General features: G+C 37.7%; 4 protein-coding genes and 2 non-coding genes across 9 annotated transcripts; 5 read left to right on the top strand and 1 right to left on the bottom strand.

The window, feature by feature from the left end:
- Nucleotides 1-238: 238 nt before the first annotated feature.
- LOC103441054 (casein kinase II subunit alpha-2-like) lies at nt 239-5616 on the bottom strand. 4 transcript variants are annotated; one of them, XM_029106845.2, is made up of 11 exons: nt 5340-5564; nt 4603-4732; nt 4186-4380; nt 3857-4014; nt 3343-3433; nt 3165-3230; nt 2634-2812; nt 2374-2437; nt 2222-2290; nt 1903-1987; nt 239-458 (listed from the first exon to the last, which is right to left on the bottom strand). In XM_029106845.2, the coding sequence occupies exons 1-10, from the start codon at nt 5423-5425 to the stop codon at nt 1928-1930; spliced, it is 1098 nt and encodes a 365-aa protein (XP_028962678.2). In that variant the 5' UTR covers nt 5426-5564; the 3' UTR covers nt 239-458; nt 1903-1927. The 4 variants fall into 4 exon arrangements, 3 of the variants coding, with proteins under 3 accessions (XP_028962678.2, XP_028962679.2, XP_028962677.2); XR_011583354.1 differs by lacking the exon at nt 239-458 and having other exon boundaries at nt 1814-1987; nt 2634-2895; XM_029106846.2 differs by lacking the exons at nt 239-458; nt 2634-2812 and adding an exon at nt 2813-2895 and having other exon boundaries at nt 1814-1987; nt 5340-5616.
- On the top strand, nt 682-1596 carry LOC103428757 (uncharacterized protein At2g23090-like). The gene is made up of 3 exons (XM_008366881.4): nt 682-979; nt 1193-1233; nt 1321-1596. Exons 1-3 carry the CDS (start codon nt 904-906, stop codon nt 1438-1440), a joined length of 237 nt encoding a protein of 78 aa, XP_008365103.1. The 5' UTR covers nt 682-903; the 3' UTR covers nt 1441-1596.
- An 841-nt stretch (nt 5617-6457) lies between the features above and the next one.
- LOC139187422 (small ribosomal subunit protein uS14z/uS14y/uS14x-like) lies at nt 6458-8017 on the top strand. Its single transcript, XM_008379753.4, has 3 exons — nt 6458-6621; nt 6968-7067; nt 7808-8017. The coding sequence occupies exons 1-3, from the start codon at nt 6560-6562 to the stop codon at nt 7814-7816; spliced, it is 171 nt and encodes a 56-aa protein (XP_008377975.1). The 5' UTR covers nt 6458-6559; the 3' UTR covers nt 7817-8017.
- On the top strand, nt 7315-7433 carry LOC114826705 (small nucleolar RNA snoR99). Its single transcript, XR_003775761.2, has one exon. It is a non-coding gene; the product is annotated as a small nucleolar RNA snoR99 (small nucleolar RNA).
- Nucleotides 7561-7685, top strand: LOC114826682 (small nucleolar RNA SNORD14). Its single transcript, XR_003775740.2, has one exon. It is a non-coding gene; the product is annotated as a small nucleolar RNA SNORD14 (small nucleolar RNA).
- Nucleotides 8018-8526: 509 nt separating the features above from the next.
- LOC103441056 (uncharacterized) lies at nt 8527-10527 on the top strand. Its single transcript, XM_008379752.4, has 3 exons — nt 8527-9031; nt 9879-9940; nt 10186-10527. The coding sequence occupies exons 1-3, from the start codon at nt 8932-8934 to the stop codon at nt 10381-10383; spliced, it is 360 nt and encodes a 119-aa protein (XP_008377974.3). The 5' UTR covers nt 8527-8931; the 3' UTR covers nt 10384-10527.
- The last annotated feature ends 8562 nt before the right edge of the window (nt 10528-19089 follow it).

Here is a 19089-nt window from a genome sequence, read left to right as displayed (position 1 = left end):
AAAGTTAGGTGTAATCAGATGTATGATATTTCGTACTTAATTATCTTCTTACATGACACGTCATATGAAGAAAGAAAGATAGATACAAGCTAATATATATTTGTTTACACCTAAGATTTTGTCTAGCTCTATTGGATAAAAGCAGTTGGTTATTGGTGACACAACAAAAATGTGGGTTCTATTGGTTTATTTTGGGTGTTTAAGGAATGTTCTATTGGTTCTCATATTCAGGGGAGGATTTGCGGTAAACTTCAGAATAAGCCAATTATAATTAGTCACCAAACTAAAACAAATATTAAACCATTATTACGTACATGTGACTCAAATACAAGACATTTTCATATCAGTAGACAGTAGTGCTAATTGGAAAGATGAAACTTCGGTGTCAACAGAAATCCTCATATTTCTAGTCAATTTATTTGCTTAGCTTCCAAACCACAATTTGTTGTGAGCTCCAGCTGTACAAGCACACACCACTAGTGAGCATAGCACCACGTGTGGTATGAATGCATTTGCTAAGTCAATCCAAATGAAACATTTTGTAGACTATGGTGCCACCTAAGTATCTCAAATTAATGACATAATATCACGTAAAAAGTTAAAGCACATGACATTATATCGTTTTCTAGGACACCACAGTGGCATCTGAGAGCGTAGGTAAGTCCCCGGTGTGAACAGAGCCTCAAGGCTTGAGGGGAAGTTTCTAGGTAGCCCTTGGATATGTGGTTTCTTTACTGGCTCCAACAATACCTAATTGATGAGAGTGATCTAGATATGTCCTTTTCATCATCACAACTTCTTGGCCATTCTTAAAAGTAAAAACATTCCTCTTTCTCTAGCAGCATTAATAACCCTGCCCTAGAAGCATTCAGAGACCAAGAAGGAGGAGAAGGAGAAGAAGCCATGGGAGGAGGCAACGGCCAGAAGTCGAAGATGGCTCGCCAGAGGAACATGGAGAAGCAAAAAAATGCTGCCAAAGGTACCTGTCACCCCCCCTCCGATCTTTCAATTTGGTTTTCCTCAGAAACTAATTGTGTGCTTCTGAGCCAAGTAATTAAGTTGTAGTGATGAGTTTTCTATAACTCATTTTCTAAGCCACCAAACAGAAGTTAGCTTCGTGCCACCAAACAGAAGTTAGCTTCGTACTGAAGGAATGTATGTGTTACTAATTTGTGCATCTCTCGACACGCAGGCAGCCAGCTTGAATCAAACAAGAAATCAATGACAATTCAGGTAAACGAAGTTAATTGGCACCAAAATTTCATTGTACTTTGAACATCTGCATTGTTTCTGATGCAAGGTAGTGATTGATGATTGCAGTGCAAGGTGTGTATGCAAGTATTCATATGCACGACGAGCGAGGTGAAGTGCAGGGAGCATGCAGAAGCAAAACATCCCAAATCTGATGTTTACACATGTTTCCCTCATCTTCAAAAATGACAAGTTCCCGACCCGAAAAGAAGAAATTGTAGAAATGTGTTTGAAGTTCACTGCGGAGGTTCTGCATAAAGATTCTTCCTAGACTCTTGGATGTTAATTAGCTTAAATCTATTTGGGGAATATGTTATAAAAGTGCATGTTTGTTGGTTGATTGAAGATTGTTTTTGGAATTTCGATTGTTGTTTTAGGACGCATACATGGACCAACATATTGCAAAATCTCAAATATGCAAACCAAAGCAAACAGGTTTTGAGACCATCAAATACTGTTGCACTGCATTCTGATTAATTACTAGGTCATAACAAGTGAAAAATACAATTATGTGCTCGGAAAAGAAAGAATATCGGCATTAAAAATTTGAAAAGAATGGATGTAATGAACAACCTAAGTTAGATAAATATTTTTCTTTAGTGATCATTCACAGTCTACACAGAAAGACAAAAGGGATACAAGTTTTTTTACCAAAGGATTCTATTGGAGTCTGGAGTTACTGCGTCCGTATCCAGCTATTTTCTGCACTTCTCACTTGGGAGAAGTATGCATGAGCCTGAAACATGGAATACGTGAACTTATTATCTTTACAAGTATAACAATAGACCCTGAGCATGTGTAAAATGTGAAGGTCCCTGACGATAATTATGTTTTGTGCTTAATGGTTGAACATTATATGTAATTAAACTACTTAACATTATGCATCTGACCACTATATAGACATATGTTCAACTCACATGAAGGAAAAAGAAAGGAATGAAATGAAACAGCAGTTAATCTTAAATAATACCATTGCTTCTCTTGCTGTAAGCCTTTCCTGGTGATCATATCGAAGAAGCTTATCTAGAAAATCAATGGCCTGGGCATAGCGAAAAAAAGGATCAAATAATCACTAGTAAGGAAAAGAAGATGAAGAAGAAAAGAAACCCAAAAGAAAATTACCTCTGGAGAAACCAGATGCTGATTTTCCGCATTGATAAATATTGACCATGGCTTCCTGCTTTGCCTAAATTGGAAAAAAAAAAAAAAAAAAAAAAAAAAAAAAAAAAAGAGGAGGAAATTAGAATGATGTGTGAGTATGGCATGGACAACTGTTTTTTGTTCATTTGACTCCTTGAATTATTTGTTCAACTATTTACTCATTATTTATTTATCCACGAAGAGGAGGTGATAAAAATGGAAAGATGAGGATAAATTTTTACTCTATAGCTTTGCTGATACAGCTGCAACGTTTAAGCATCATCTGACAGAAAGACAGACAAAGCGATGCCTTTCCTTTTTGGGTTAAATATGAACCAGAGGCCCAAAACCATCTTTCAACCATAACGATTTGATCATGTAAGTGTATCTTCCGGTTCCAGGCTAAAGATGAGAAGTATACCTTCCAACAAGAACATCGAGCTGAGGGTCAAGCACAAGGTTATATTTATTCAAATATACATTCAATTCTTCTGTCCCAAGAACCTGAAGAAGAATTCATCAACATAAGATAACAAGTTATATGAATATAGACACTATAGCCAAAAAGACTTCACCACCATTTCAGACGGTTTGTGAAACCTCAGTGCTGCAACAGTATAACAGTAAATGTATGATCAACTTACAGAAAAAAGGTAAAACTCAACAATCTTGAGGTGACTTTTAAACTAGTTTTGGTGGATTGAAGTGCTAAATCATATAGGTATGGATTGCCAATAATAAGATCTTCAAGCCAAGTACGAAACCAAAAGTACCGTAGCAATTTTCACTAGCTGGTCCTGATTGTCATGACCATAGAAGAATTGTTCCTTGCGAAAGATCTGCAAGAAAGATAACACCTTGTTGAGAAAAATCCGTCATGACTAACAAAAATGTAGCAGCTACACAAATCCTGAATACACACAGTAACAACAGGGAAGCATAAACCCTCACCATTCCTGCAAACATACAGCCAAGGCTCCACAAGTCTAACGAATAGTCATAGTCTTGCAGATCCACGAGAAGTTCAGGCCCCTTATAGTGCCTGATAAACAGCATTCAAATTTATATACTTTCTGCAAAGCAAACAGAGAATTCGCATGTTGACAATGTAAGAAGCTGGCATTGAACTAACTACAAACCCTTTTGCCATCAGACACCATTGAATCTATTGATAATAAACTTAGTCTCACTGCAAGTTCTGTTTGATAACTGTTCGAGCAATAACTGCACAAAGCACCATCATCACAGTGCCTACAACTATTATTCAACTTAAGAAATTATGTCCAAGTTTGCTCGACTTAAGGAAGATTCTTGCCCGAGTTGTCCAAATTTTGGGTTGATCCAACCCAAGTCCTACTCCTAGAAGAAACAAAAGAATGAATAGATATATGCCATTCCAGAATCTAGAAGAAAACTAACAATTCAATGAATTGGTAATAAAGTTAGAGGATCGAAGAGATTCTACCTTGAAGCTACTCGGACATTGTACTCTTTTCCAGGATGGTAGAAATCAGCGAGACCCCAATCAATCAAGCGAAGTTTCCGGAGATCATGATCAATCATAACATTGTGAGGCTTGACATCTCGATGCATTATGCCCTGCGAATGGCAGTAATCCAATGCCTGCAATTAGGAGACCAGCTTTTGATTAGCCAAGCATGCAGCAGCTAAGCAGTACAAGTTGGAACCATGACATTCTTTCACACAATTAAAAGACAGATTGCTGTCAGTAAAAGTATATGTACCGAAGTGGTTAGAAAAATAAACGTTTAGCAAGAGGATAAGATAAGAAACCTTGAGAAGTTCATATATATAGTAGCGAACGTCATAATCCGTCAGTGTGGGATACAACACTTTGAAATCTGCACTGTTCACATACTCAAAGATCAAGCTAGGAGTTTTTGAGTGTTCATCCCTGACAATGTCAAGCAGCTTCACGATGTTTGTACCACCACAAAGATTCTGTAGTATCTTTATCTCCCTTTTTATCTGCATGAATACGAACAAATTACTGTATTTAAGTGAAACAGGAATACAGAAATGTGGATTTAAACAAGTTCAGCATATCATTGCCATGACTCACAGACTATACAAATTACCAATCCATCCTAGAACATGCCCACCATCGAAACAAATTGAAAGAAAGGGAAATAAGTAAAAGGTACAACAATGTATATGCTAGAGTAAGGGGACAAGTTAAAAAATCACAACCTTCTTTTTCTTGACGGGTTTAAGGATCTTCATAACGCACTTTTCGTTTTTGGTGACATTTACACCTTCAAAGACCTCACTGTATTTTCCTCTTCCGATCTTCCTAACAACCTCATAGTCATCTTGTTCACTGAGCATAACAAAAAGAAGTAAACAATAAGAACAGGAGTTGGAAAAATGCACCTTCAAAATGTCATGCGGAGATACTAAAAAATAATATATAAAAAAGGCCGACTCAAGCCAACAAGGTTTCCCCTCTGCGATGGTCAAGGAGGGATGTGTTACCCTTCTTTACAAAGAAGCTGTTTCCACAACTCAAACATATGACCTTTCGGTCACAAGGAAACAATTTACGCCAAGGCCCGCCACGAGATACTCATAAATAAAATCTCTAAAATCACATATGCGAAAAGCACTGCTTTTGAAATAGCTAAAAGCGTTGTCAGCTAACCAAAAGCGCTTCTGCACTCGAACGTCCCAAGCGGGCCCTAGCGTGAGTAATTATACAACAATTTGCTAACAAATGCAAATCCAATACCCGGAACCTTCAACAAAGACACACATAACAATGCAGCAAGATAGAACAAACCACATTTTTTGTCGAATTGAGAAATTTATAATCTATGAACCCTAAGATTGCAAATTGACATAAGCAGGTGTAGTTAAACATTCAAAATAAAAAGAAGAAAAATAAATCAAAAGTTCAATTGCAAAGGTGGTTGTGATTAGACTATTACCCCCATTGAAGAGTGACGGATTCGTAATCCCAGTAATCTCTGGGGCGCTGAACGTTGACTTCCGCGTATACGCGAGCCCTGGACATTGCTCTCTCTCTCTATCTCTTTATTTCATTTTTTATTATTATTATTTTGGTACGCTCGGAGATCGACAGACGGACTGGTTGATCAGGGTGGCAGATGCTTCCCGTAAAGATGTTACAGGTTTCCGGACCTTTTTTTTTTATTTTTTTTAACGAGGAATAGTTTTCATACCATATTTTTATATTACATTTCTATACGGCATACAGTCAAATCGTTTGAAAAATATTTGTAAAACCCAAATGAAGGAGAAAGATTTCTCGTATATCATAATTATTATTTAATTAATTAATTTTTCTTAATTATTAGTTTATTAAATAATGAATTAAATTTAAAAATCTTATTAATTTAAATGATGTGCTATTCATATCAAATTCTACCTAAAGTAGTATGAAAATGTGATACAAAAACATGGTATGAATAACATTACTTTATTTTTTAACTTGGGTCGTGTAATTTACTTATTGGCCCAATGACTGTGCAGTGACGTGAATTGTGGCCCACTTTAATACTTTAAACCCATTAAAATAACAAGTTTAATACGATACGATTCGTTAACATGATAAATTTAACATACACAAAAAAAAACGCATTATTGCTAGCCCATTGTGAGGTCAAGTCAACTTTAATTTTAACAAATGATATCATTTACAGTAAGGGAGTGAGGGTGGACTTGATCTCACAATGGGCTAGCAATAAGGTTATTCAAATTCGCCTTCGAGGAGATTCAAACCTAGGACATCTCACTTATAACTATAAGTAAAGAGAAATATCACTAGATTGTAAATTCGTAATACTAAGTGACCGTCTTTAGATGATGTGGCGCGAGCACTATACTAAAAATTCTCTCCTTATTTGGGCCAACATCACATATGGACTGAAATTCTGAACAGAGCCTCTAAGGATTGGTTGCTAAAGCCCAAATGAAGGCCTGGTTGGCAACAGCACGTGCCGGTTGGAGGATGAAGCGCAACGTTGCACGGAGGCGGCAAGAACGACCAAAACGCAGCGTTGTACCTAGTACTATATAACCAACAACGTTTCGCAAATGCGAGTCACAAGGATTAGGGTTTAATATCTCCATCGTATTCCCGCAGCTGCCGAGGCGACGCAGAAAGAAAACCCTAGCGTGATTCAAGATGGGACACTCGAACGTCTGGAACTCTCACCCCAAGAACTACGGCCCGGGTTCCCGCACTTGGTATGAATTTTAATCCCCAAATCTCACTTGTTTTTTCATAAATTCTGCATTAATTTTGATCTGCGCATGATTATTTTACTGATATTCTTCCTGAGATTTGGATTATGTGTGAAAAGTTACTTTGTTGATATTATATGTGTGTTATGCGATTGTTTATGTGTAAAATATTATCTGTATTACCGGAGCTTTTGAGTTTGTATTAGCTTAATTAATCACGTTCAAGAATCTTAATCACGGGGCTGGATTTATGGTGTGTTGCAGATTTTTATACTTATGTGCTGCTAGTGGTTTTCTTATGTATTTTTTTGGGTGTGATATATGGAATTTTTTTTGTTAATTTGAACAGCCGAGTGTGTGGAAACCCTCATGGGTTGATCCGGAAGTACGCGCTGATGTGCTGCAGGCAGTGCTTCCGCAGCAACGCCAAGGAGATTGGCTTCATCAAGGTATGAATTCAATTTCTTTTGTCATTTTGCTTTGTTTCTGTTTTGATTGTATAATCTGCATTTGGTTCCCTGCCTCGATTGAAAAGGCCTTTAATACATTGTGAATCAGCTTGATTTTTCTGCTTTAGTGTTAGTTTTGCAATTTTTGTAGGTTTCGATACTTCTATATCTTCATTTTATTAGCGGACTGAGAAAATATACCATATAGTTTTGTGGAGTTTACGTTATCCCTTTAGCAGCGGTTTGATTGCTTTGGGGATGTACAAGTCCATGAAATCAACCTACCTCCATCCTTTCACTTTGTCAGCTGTTTTTTTTCTCTTTTCTTTTTTTGTGTCTTGCTGATCATTGTTGGATGGAATAGTTTATTTTTGTCAAATTTCCTATTCATTTTGTTGATCTTTTGAAATTCTTGTACTTTGAGTTTTGTTTATGCGGATGTGATTCGAGATCTTATTACGAACTGTTATAGATCAAATCGTTATCTTACAAATATCGATGATGACAAAATCTAAGGCTTGTTTCTCAAGAACATTCGCAGTGGCCGCCTAAGAGCTTTCGCCTTTCGCCAGGCTTGAGAGCTAATGCTGCTTTATCCTTCCTTGGATGTCTGAGATTTTTTTGATATTTAGAATTATCCACTCTTCTCTACAGCTATCTTGCTTGTTATAAATTTGTGTGCCCGTGTCCGCGTCTTGAATTTGGATGGGTACTTATGCTGCGTTGTATCTTCGTTGCAGTACCGCTAAATGGAGAGACTGCCTGATTCAGATTGGCCATCAAGTTGTCTGAAGTATGGAGCTCGGGATCGGTTTCATTGTTGCTGTACCTTTTCATTTTCTTATCCAAGACCATAATGTAGTATAATCTTAGAAGTTTTGACAATTAGCTGTTGACTGAGCCGTTGTTGAAATTATTCGTAGAATCGAAATCTTGTTTTCCAGTGGGTATTTCTCTCTCTCTTTGGTTTTATCATTCCTTCATGGTCTGAGATTTCATTTATCTTTCTAACTTGCTTCACAGGTTTTGATTAGATTTCATTTATCTTTCTAAGTTGGCTTGATTCCGTACTCTGTTGTCATTTTCTTGGTTTAGAAGAATTTAAAACAAGATGAGTCATGTGCAAAGGTTACGCCCATAAGACGGTCAGTTCATGGTCATGCAACTCACTCTCTGTTTGTTTCTCAAGAAAATTCAAGGAATTTACTTAATATATTTCAAAAGCTACGTTTTTCCGATCATTTTCCTCTCTTTTCTCGGCGACCAAACAAGAAATTAACCAATTAACGGGGAATTCTGTATTAATCAACCTATAACAAACTTAAAATAATTGTTTAAGGGTGTTTTTTATGGAGGCAGATTGTTTACCCTTCATAAAATGTTAACGTGGTTTAACCGTGATCGTCTAAATAAAAATGGATGGGAAGAGCACTGTACCATAACAGGAGGGCAGACAATTTACCTCCGTTTTTTACCGTGCAAATGGGGCTCTGCCAAATGCCGCAGACGTGCCCAAAAGCTCACATTCCACGGTAACCCTTGAACACCGAAGCCTTTAAATTCCCCCACCCGAGATTGCTTTCTTTCTCTGCCTGCAAAAACTCTTAAATGCTCTGCTCTGTTATTACTTATTAGAAAGAAAACGCAGTAAATGAAGCGTCAGTGACACCCACATTATCTCTTTTATCACTCACTCACCACCGTAGAACAAACAACAAAAAAAGCAGTGCAAAAAGAAAGACATGGGTTCTTCGTCTTCTTCTTAGAGCCGGAATTCCTGGTGGTGGACTTCGTTGTTGTCTTAAAATCTTTGGCGCGACGGCAGGCCTGGTGGTTGAGACCAAAAAAGAAGTAAAAAAGCACCATGAAGGCTTCTGGATTTTGGGTTTTGCCTTTTGTGCTCGGAACAGTTGTAGTGTTCTTTCTCAGTGTCTCCAGCTGCAGAAATGGCTCCTTATTTCCGGGTAAATTTTTAATCTTTTTTTGGGGGTTGAATTTGGTTATGGTTTTTTAATGGTGTTCTCAAATCTATAAATAGTAGTAAAAAAATAGTGGCTTTTGGCTTTTGGCTTTTGAGTTTAGTTGGTTTACTCACTCATTTGAGGTTATAATCTTGTGTAATTTGTAGGGCCAGTGCTTTTCGGTACTAACCATTTTCTTATATAATTGCATGGGCAGAAATTCATGCATAATCCCCTTGAAAATTCTTTACTTTCATGTGTTGAGCTACCAGGTTTTATATTTTCTGATTTGAATTATGTAAGTAGTGATAATTTTGTAATTAGTTAATTATGAATTGTTAATGGCTCAATAGCAAGGTTTAAAATATCGATCTAGGAGGAAATATTGATATGTAAATTTATGGAAATATCGATGAATGTATAGATCGATATCGGTTGCCTTTGACGAAAATTATGGGAATTCGTTATGGGATGGGTGTATCAACTTATTCAGATTTAGTCGGAATTAGAGAAAAAATTCTCAAAAAAAAAATCAAAAGTTTGAAATTTGCAATGGGTTTCAGCGAAATTTTAACAATGAATTAGTAAATATCATCGATATTCATTGATTTTCCTATATCTCACCAATATAGTGGGAAGTTTGCATTTCACCCCCTCTCTTATCGATTGTTTATTTTTTGAATATTTGGACGGAAATATCAATAATTTCGTAGATATTTTAAACATTGCTTAATGGGAGTGAAAACCACCATATTTTTGCTCTTAAATAACACTAAAGTTACCAACTATTTATCGTAATTTTTGGTTACCAACTAATACTGAAACTACAATCTCCTTGGTGTTGTTACAGATAGTCTCTTCAACGTCCATGCTGGTGGGCCAAAAACGATTGTTACATACAGAAAGCTCAAGGTAGATCCACAAACCTTTTGAAAAAAGCATGTATCACCCTGGTCCTAAAGCCAGACCGAAGAAACTTACCTGCAACGAGAATATTATTATTTAATATATGCATAATAGCATCTCCGTTGCATGGAAGTCCTCGTGTCAAACACTATTCACAAGCTAGCTCAAAGGACGTTATTGCCTGTTTAATCATCTTACTAATACGAGTTCTTCATGATGTTGGGATTTGTCTTTTGTTTCTCAAACTGCAGGAGAATGGCTACGCTCCAAGGACACAGAAGAAGGGCAGTGCTGGCAATGTGCATCTGGATGATTACCGCCCTATTGATCCTTCTCCGAGTTCGAAAGCTTCCATCAAACACGGTCCGATCGAGCACGGTGCGCCTATAATCCCGTACATTCCGAAGCCTTCGCCTCCTGCTCGTCCCAATCCCCGCGGTACTCCTTAGCCAGCTTTAGACCTGTTCCTTTCATTACTAGAATCTTGATGTTATCTGCAACTCGGAAGTTGTTTTAACAACCTTCCATGCATATTTTGTGTGTAACGCTCATGCACATTTCAAACTACTTATGTCGTCTTATCATGATATGAATTTATTGTGTCTTATAACATAAATAACTAGGGGTGGTTCGGATTGGAATCCAGAACCGAAAAGCACAAACCAAATACCGAACTGATCCTTTTCTGGACGGGATTTCAAAAATCAAAACCGAACCAAAATTTTGGTATTTTCAAAAAAAAATTCGGTATTACGGTACAGTTTGGGACCCCAATTCAAAATCTCTAATTCAGAGACCCTAATTCAAAATCCCTAATTTAGATACCCTAATTCAAAATCCGTAAGTTCAATCACTCTTCCCATACTTGATTTATTTAGTTTAGATTGTCGTTTGTATAAGAAAATAACTACTATATCAATAAGTATTAGTTGGACAAAACTAGGCCTTACTATTTTTGTTGAAATTTTATACATAGGAACATGCTTTAGACTTTAGAGCCTAACTTTTTTGGATGATTTCACATTCCTAAGCTTTAATTTGCAAATTGTTATAATATGAGTGGGGTTGGCTCAGGAAAGTTTGATAGTATGGTAGTTAAGAACTTAAGATCAGGTCTTGTTGGAAAAGGGTTGACATTGAGATAAACTAATATTATCATGTTAGTTAAAGATTAGTGTGGTCAAGTGATGGCTTTTGGTTAAACATCACAGGGTGACATAGTGGTTGAAGACGGATTTTAAGCCCGTATTCCAAACGGTACATTTTGGGTTCGATATTTAGCATTGGTGAATCATACGATGGTGGTCAAATGAAGATTGAAATGCTTTTGTGAGTCTTTCTGACCCCCAAAATGGTGAATTGCCTTAGCAAAACTACCAGCTGGTCTCCTTAAAAAAAAACAAAAACAAAACAAAACAAAAAAAGGTAAAGTGAGAGCTTTTGGTTACCAAATACATGTTAGTTGGCAGCAAAGACAAATTCATAGCAAAACGTGAGAATCTTAGCTATATCCGGCTGTATATCTCTTCATATTTATCGCTCTCTCCTTTTGTATATTTCATTTTATTTATCTTCCTGTCACATTCTATTGCTATCTTAGGTTAGATATCTATTATCATTATCTCTCTCATCATATGATAAGCGAAAATAGAATACATAAAGATGTCCGCCTACCTTTTCTCTCAAGCTTTTGAGGATCCATCTGTACTGTTTTCTTTTTCTTCTGTTGGGTCCTAACTCATTTCTACTTCCTACCTTTCACTTTTCCCTGATTCAATAAACAGAATGATTAGTCCTTGTAATGATAATTAGGGTCCTTAATTTACTAATGATAAGAATTGGGCCGAAAATTAAAACATCATTTGGGTGAGAAATTATGTGATTTCATATTGGCAGGCAAGTTGCAGAAAATATTGAGTATCATAATAATAAGAGTTAGGCAAAAGAAAACTGAGCCATTACCGTCCCACTGTCAAGCTCTTTTTCTGGCTTTGGGTGTGGAAAGATTAAAGGATAGAAGCATCTTATTGATTAAAGCTAAGGGGACCATGAAAAATAGTACCACTTCTCCTAAGCTTTTGAGTACATAAATATATAGGAATTTTAGCTAAAATGGTTGCTGAAATTGTCATAACTCCTCATTTTAATCTCTGAGATTTAAAATCGATAAAAGTTGTCCCTGAGTTTGTCCACTATCAATCATTTTGTTTATTCTGTGAAAAATATTTAGTAAATAAGGAGCAAAATGATAAAAATATTCTCAATTTAATATACAATGGGCTGATTTGACAAAAATGAGAATATTTTTGTCATTTTTTCTTTTAAATGGGGATTTTTCACTAAAGAATCAAAATGACTGACGGTGAACAATCTCATGAATCATTCTTATCGATTTTAAAGTGACTAAGTACAAATTATAACATTCTCAGAGACTATTTTAAGTTAAAAGGCCACATATATATAGCTTTCAACGTGAGATATGGTTCATGTTTTGGATGGACGGTTTACCTAACCTAATCACATTTAGTTACTTTTAATTACCATCAATTATATGATGTGATGTGGATTGAGTAGTATTTCCCAAGTCATTTTGCTTTCGAAAACCGTCATTTACCAACGAAATCGTACTGCGGTAGTCCGCCTATGGTAGGTTTCTGATGGTATGTATTTCCACTAGTTGCATAAATTGGTATGTACGGTAGCCGTATGTCCGAAAAATTGGTAGGTTTCCATAACTGAGAATTTTGTTCCATCTAAATGGTTTCTCTGTTTTTCCTTTTTGCAACTAAATTGTGGATCAAGATTAGTAGGTTTTGTGTACATTAGTTGCTAATCTTTTGTGACAGATTCGTTTGATCATTCTTCTGGCGAAAAAGAGAAGACGGTCGTACCATGTCATCATGCTGATAATGACTGAGGCGACTTTAATCCGTCATAAATTTGCAGCCCTTAATCCCTTTATATGCTTGATAGAAACTTAACAGAAGATTAATGTTTGGCTTTTAAGTGTGGGATATTCAGTCATTGTCCACACATTGATGAGCACCACCATATTTTGTCCTAAATCCTATTTTTTACGCTATGATGGAACAAAATTATCTAGCAGACCAAAATTCATGTGCATCCAGCCTAAGTAAAAGTCCAAAAAATGATCAATTGTAGCTTGTTTTAATCAGTTTGGCATTGTGCACAACGTTTTATCTTTCTTAACTTTATGTACGACGTTTTGTCTTTCTTAACTTTTTTTATGATGTTTTGTCTTTCTTAAAGACGTATGCGTTAATATCTCACTTGTATTTAATTTTCTTCTTTTTCTTATTTAGTGACATAATTGATTGTTTTAAGTTGTCTTTACAACTTAAGAGTTTAAGAGCTTATTATGAAGTGCTTTTAAAATAACTAAAACCTCTTTAGAGAAAATATTTTTGAGTTCCACTAGTTATGTTCTTCTTGTAGAAAGGCACTTCAAGTGTTTTTTCCAAAATTCACTTGCATTTTTACTAAACATTGGTTCCAAAAATATTTTCATAAAAAATTCAAACCGTTTTAAAAGCAGTTTCAAACAAGCCGTAACGAATTAATCTCGGATTTATCAACTTATCATGTTTCTTCAGACGTCTTGGCTCATTGAATCTCTCGTCTTCTATAATGTATAACTTCGTGAACAAATTTGGTGTCTTAATCCGACAATTGGGAGCTAATGTATTCAAATGTGTGCCTAATATGTATGAATGGTGAATATTACATATAATCAGTCTACCCAAATTGCGTCTAAAAAACCATCATACGGTTAAATTACACGATGAATATTATATAAACAACAAAAATATACACTCGGGTGCATGCAAGTCTCTCTCATCTCCTAATAGAACTCGCGTGGAGAGAGGTGGGACCTTGAAAAGACAGGCATACAAAGCAAAGTGGAGGAAATATAGAGGCAAAAGGGGACACAGCATCCTACAAAGATGCTTTCTTCTTCTCTAAGATTGTCCCTCTTTACGTTGAGAAGTGGGTATGGCCTTAACTAATAGGGGTTTGATCTGGATTAGGCAATAAAACAGTGATCATGGGTGGTTCTTAAGCAACAAAACAAATGGAATGTAGGGCATCCGATTTAACTTTTGTTTCTTCATCGAATTTAGGCAGGTATTTATTTCTCTCCTCTCTAATCAAATGCATTGCTTCCCACAACTAGTATTCTATACCTACTTGTTCATCATTCTGCCTCTGCATTTATTTATTTTTTTTGTATTTTTAGTTTCTCTCGACACTTGATTGAATTTGCACGAGATACCCTATTAAATGTAAAAGACATAAGTTGAAAAATTCTGTGAGTTTGGAGGGAAACTTATCAACAATTGAATATCACAATGACAATTCTCATTTCAATCACACATTTTCATGTGTTTTTTAACTTTTTCACGCGACAGTACGTTGTTAGTTTAGAATAAAGTCATCAGAATCTCCCATATATAAGTTATTTCTTATCGTAAAATTGAGTGGTTCTCAACATTTGTTCTTTTTTAGAAAAATCCAAACACATACAGTGTTGAAGAAGGGATAGAAGGAGAAAAAGGAGAAAAGGGAAAGGGTGATAGAGCTAGTTCCTTGAACAAAGGAGATATAACAAGTTGAAAATAGCAGTTACTGCAATTTACAGCAGTGAAATGTGCAGTAACTTCCAAACTAGGTTTAAAACTGGAAGTGAAGTCCAAGTTTGAATAAGATGCAATTCTGAGACAAAAAGCAAGCTAAGTCTTGGCAGAGACCTCCCTCTTCCTTTAGAGAAATTTTTTAGTGTGTCCGAAACACGAGGCGGTATACCACATGTCATTATACAATTGAATAAAAGTTTATTTTTCAAGTGTCTCTCCAATTGTATAATAATATGTGGCGTATCGTTCCATATTTCAGACCCTTCCTTTACAAGTATTGCTTGGTAGGTTTTAATAATTTAATTAACAAAAACTAGCATAATTAAGTTTGTTGGTTAATTAAGTGACAACATGCAAATAATATACAAAAGTTGGCTGCAGCTGACTTGTTTGTTTTCAAAACTACAAGTCTTTAATTACGCTTAATTCCTTTGAGTCATTAACTTATGAAGTGCAACTGTGCAATCATAGGTTAGCTTTAAAAAATGTACAAAATATTATATCCTAAATAAGCTGTGGACTAAAACGATGTGTTTATTGGTGAATAGCGATTGATAATCACATCACTAAAAGTTTGTTTAGTGACAGATGAGTAATCCTAATTACTTTATTATATAAAAAGTAGGGATTTAAGTTGGGGGAAAAAGAATGTCTTCGGACTATGGTACAAGCATCCTTGTATCTACAACACTCATCATTCATTACGAAAAGATAGTTAATAGTTACGGGATGAGTGTTTTAGATAGAAAGCATGTGATAAGTGCTCTAAATAATCGATACAAATGCGCATACAATCGAGGAATAGTTAAGATTGTGCTAAGAAAGAGAGTTGGTTTGCTCCAATATCATTGCATTAAAAAGCCAAGATTTAGAACGACTTAAGATTAACATAAAGAAAAGAGAAAGATTAAGGAAAGTGGAGTTACAAAGCATGAAGGAATGTGATTGTCTTCTCACTTTTGTATGATTCAAAGTTAGCTAAGCCATCCAAGACTAACAACAACAACAACAACAAAGCCTTTTCCCACTAAGTGGGGTCGGCTATATGAATCCTAGAACGCCATTGCGCTCGGTTTTGTGTCATGTCCTCCGTTCGATCCAAGTACTCTAAGTCTTTTCTTAGAGTCTCTTCTAAAGTTTTCCTAGGTCTTCCTCTACCCCTTCGGCCCTGAACCTCTGTCCCGTAGTCACATCTTCGAACCGGAGCGTCAGTCGGCCTTCTTTGCCCATGTCCAAATCACCGGAACCGATTTTCTCTCATCTTTCCTTCAATTTCGGCTACTCCTACTTTACCTCGGATATCCTCATGCCCAATCTTATCCTTTCTCGTGTGCCCACACATCCCACGAAGCATCCTCATCTCCGCTACACCCATTTTGTGTACGTGTTGATGCTTCACCGTCCAACATTCTGTGCCATACAACATCGTTGGCCTTATTGTCGTCCTATAAAATTTTCCCTTGAGCTTCAGTGGCCTACGACGGTCACATAACACGCCGGATGCACTCTTACACTTCATCCGTCCAGGTCGTATTCTATGGTTGAGATCTCCATCTAATTCTCCGTTCTCTTGCAAGATAGATCCTAGGCAGCAAAAACGGTCGCTTTTTGTGATCTTCGCTACATTGCTCCGGTCATTAGTATGGATAAGTATATAAATGAATAGAGATAGGAAAGCAAACACAAGATGTACGTGGTTCACCCAGATTGGCTACGTCCACGGAATAGAAGAGTTCTCATTAATTGTGAAGGGTTTACACAAGTACATAGGTTCAAGCTCTCCTTTAGTGAGTACAAGTGAATGATTTAGTACAAATGACATTAGGAAATATTGTGAGAGAATGATCTCGTAATCACGAAACTTCTAAGTATCGGAGTGTGGTATCGTCTTGACTTGCCTTATCTGTCTCATAGGTAGATGTGGCATCTTCTCTGGAAGTACTCTTCCTCCATCCAGGAGTGGTATCTTTAACTGGTGGAGATGCACAAGGTAATGTATCAATTTCACTTGAAGCTTACTTGTAGTTTCAGGCTTGGTCAAGCGCGATACAAACCATGTAGTAGGAGTCTCCCAGGTCGCCGAGCTAGGGGATCTGCTGAAAGAGGTGACAGACAAAGTAAGCAATCAGAGCTCCGGCTGATTGTTCACCTTCTCCCCATCTTGCAGCAGCATGAAGGATAAAGAGAAGAAAGATGAGAAGAGATGATATGTGATACTTTTGCTTTTGAAGAAGTAACTTTCCACAGGCTTATTCTTGAACTGAGCTGGAGGGTTTTCTGGTTTCCTCCAGAGCCGACTGAAGAATTTGAGGGTCAAAACAAGTCCATCAAATCTAGAGTACGTTCGACCCTGCTGATATGGGATACTTTTGCTTTTGACAGAGTAATGGATGTATCGGCACGTGTGCTGTTACGCTTGTCTCCACATGCTTCCTTGTATCCTTCGCACTTGCCCTATCTGTTCCTCAAGCAGATGCGGTATCTTCCCTGGAAACATAAGATGTTGAAGATGAGTACTCGAGAGCAATGCCAGGTAAGTAATCAGGTAAGGGGTTCCAGGCAGTCAGTTCCTGGCTGGAAGCTTGATTCCAAGTGCTGACTGATTGCTCTCTTTCTCCTTGTCTTGCAGGTAACAACAAGGCCAAAGGAAAAGACAAGGAAAAAGCATGATATGGGATACTCTTGCTTTTAACCCTGATGATATGAGATATTCTTGCTCTAGTATAGCTTGTTTGCAAAGGTATTATCGGGGGGAAAGAAAGCTGAATATTTCGAAAGGCTTCGTTGGGAGTGCCCTCTCAAATATGAGGAAGGGTTGAACATTTTTGCAGGTCTGCCTGTCCGTTGGGGATGGAGGTCGACATATATAGGAGTCTCCCTAACAACAAGTAGTAATGCTATTCCTTTACCCTGCTTGGTCATAGCACGGTAGTGGGAGCTGCCAGCTTCAAATGTTTTAACTCTGTCAGAGCACTTTGAAAAAGTGGTCTGTGCTCTCGAGAAGTCTTCGACAGAATGTCCATAATTTCCGCAAAGCTGAGTGTGCGTGTGACAGGTGCTGACAAGGCTAGAAAAGTAGGTGCCTCTTCGATTTCTGAGATCGGCCCTCGTGGTCTCTGAGCAGCCCAGCTTTTGAGAAAGCGAGCGTCTCTTCGATTGATTCGGAGAACGATGCATCTTCGATTTTTAAGAAAGCAATCATGATGGGGGTCTGGCTCTCGAGATTCGGGGAGCAGTGTCACTTCGATTTTTGAGAAAGTAATCATGTTGGGAGTCTGGCTCTCGAGATTCGGAGGGCGGTGCCTCTTCGATTTTGGAGCAAGCAATCTTGTTGGGAGTGTTTTCTCGAATGTGAGTAAAGGTTGGGCATGTTTGCTAGTCTACCTTGCCACGAAGCACAGAGGTTGACACACAGGGATTTTCCAATTATCCAGCAATGGTACTTTTCCTTTACCCTCTCTTCGATTTTTGAGAAAGTAGTCATGTTGGGAGTCTGGCTCTCGAGATTCGGAGGACGGTGCCTCTTCGATTTTGGAGCAAGCAATCTTATTGGTAGTGTTTTCTCGAGTGTGAGTAAAGGTTGGGCATGTTTACTAGTCTACCTTGCCACGAAGCACAGAGGTTGACACACAGGGACTTTCCAATTATCCAGCAGTGGTACTGTTCCTTTACCCTTGTGGGTAATAATATGGTAGCTAGACCTTCAAAATTTATGGGTCTAAACTTTGTTAGTGCTGTTTTTTTGCTATTCTTTTACCTTTCTTGGTCAGAGCGATGTAGTAGGAGCTGCAAGCTTTACGTGCTCAATTTTGGCAGAGAACTTTGGCAAAGTTATCTGTGGTACCCATGAGCTAGTGTTGCGTGTGGGAAGTGGGTGATTGAACAGTAAGATTCATGTGTTTTCTACTTCCTTAGAAGTCTTCGACAGAATGCCCATAATTTCCGCAAAGCTGAGTGTGCGTGTGACAGGTGCTGACAAGGCTGGAAAAGTATGTGCCTCTTCGATTTCTGAGATCGGCCCTCGTGGTCTCTGAGGAGCCCAGCTTTTGAGAAAGCGAGCGCCTCTTCGATTTCTGAGATCGGCCTTCGTGGTCTTTGAGCAGCCTAACTTTTGAGAAAGCGAACGCCTCTTCGATTTCTGATATCAACCCTCGTGGTCTCTAAGCAGCCCAGCTTTTGAGAAAGCAAACGCCTCTTCGATTTCTGAGCAGGCGCCTCTTCGATTTCTGAAGATCCGTCGAGTGCAGATTTTTATAGGGGCTGGCATTAAGTTCCAAAGCACACTTGAAATCTCCACCAGTAGAAGCTCCATTCTTGCACTTCTAAGATCTTGATTTGTCCAACCTCTTCTCTCTTCAACACCTTTGAAAATGTCTGGCCCCTCCGACCGTCGTTTTGACTTGAACCTTGTTGAAGAGGCAGCCCCGCCTTCTCCAGACAACATATGGCGCTCATCCTTCGTCTCCCCTACTGGTCCTCTTACCGTTGGGGATTCCGTGA

This window comes from Malus domestica, chromosome 08, assembly GCF_042453785.1.
Source record: "Malus domestica chromosome 08, GDT2T_hap1".
Classification (NCBI taxonomy): domain Eukaryota; kingdom Viridiplantae; phylum Streptophyta; class Magnoliopsida; order Rosales; family Rosaceae; genus Malus; species Malus domestica.
Note: the sequence above shows the minus strand (reverse complement) of the source record. Positions and strands in the feature narration are given on the sequence as shown.

What these genes read in the sequence shown, in the direction of transcription:
- LOC103428757 (XM_008366881.4), top strand. Translation starts at nt 904, where the DNA reads ATGGGAGGAGGCAACGGCCAGAAGTCGAAGATGGCTCGCCAGAGGAAC. An exon ending in GCAAAAAAATGCTGCCAAAG is followed by an intron (nt 980 to 1,192) that starts GTACCTGTCACC and finishes CTCGACACGCAG; the next exon opens with GCAGCCAGCTTGAATCAAAC. An exon ending in AGAAATCAATGACAATTCAG is followed by an intron (nt 1,234 to 1,320) that starts GTAAACGAAGTT and finishes TGATGATTGCAG; the next exon opens with TGCAAGGTGTGTATGCAAGT.
- LOC103441054 (XM_029106845.2), bottom strand. Translation starts at nt 5,425, where the DNA reads ATGTCCAGGGCTCGCGTATACGCGGAAGTCAACGTTCAGCGCCCCAGA. An exon ending in AGCTAGTGAAAATTGCTACG is followed by an intron (nt 2,813 to 3,164) that starts GTACTTTTGGTT and finishes TCTTGTTGGAAG; the next exon opens with GTATACTTCTCATCTTTAGC. An exon ending in TTACAGCAAGAGAAGCAATG is followed by an intron (nt 1,988 to 2,221) that starts GTATTATTTAAG and finishes TCCATGTTTCAG; the next exon opens with GCTCATGCATACTTCTCCCA.
- LOC139187422 (XM_008379753.4), top strand. Translation starts at nt 6,560, where the DNA reads ATGGGACACTCGAACGTCTGGAACTCTCACCCCAAGAACTACGGCCCG. An exon ending in GGCCCGGGTTCCCGCACTTG is followed by an intron (nt 6,622 to 6,967) that starts GTATGAATTTTA and finishes TAATTTGAACAG; the next exon opens with CCGAGTGTGTGGAAACCCTC.
- LOC103441056 (XM_008379752.4), top strand. Translation starts at nt 8,932, where the DNA reads ATGAAGGCTTCTGGATTTTGGGTTTTGCCTTTTGTGCTCGGAACAGTT. An exon ending in AAATGGCTCCTTATTTCCGG is followed by an intron (nt 9,032 to 9,878) that starts GTAAATTTTTAA and finishes GTGTTGTTACAG; the next exon opens with ATAGTCTCTTCAACGTCCAT. An exon ending in TTACATACAGAAAGCTCAAG is followed by an intron (nt 9,941 to 10,185) that starts GTAGATCCACAA and finishes CTCAAACTGCAG; the next exon opens with GAGAATGGCTACGCTCCAAG.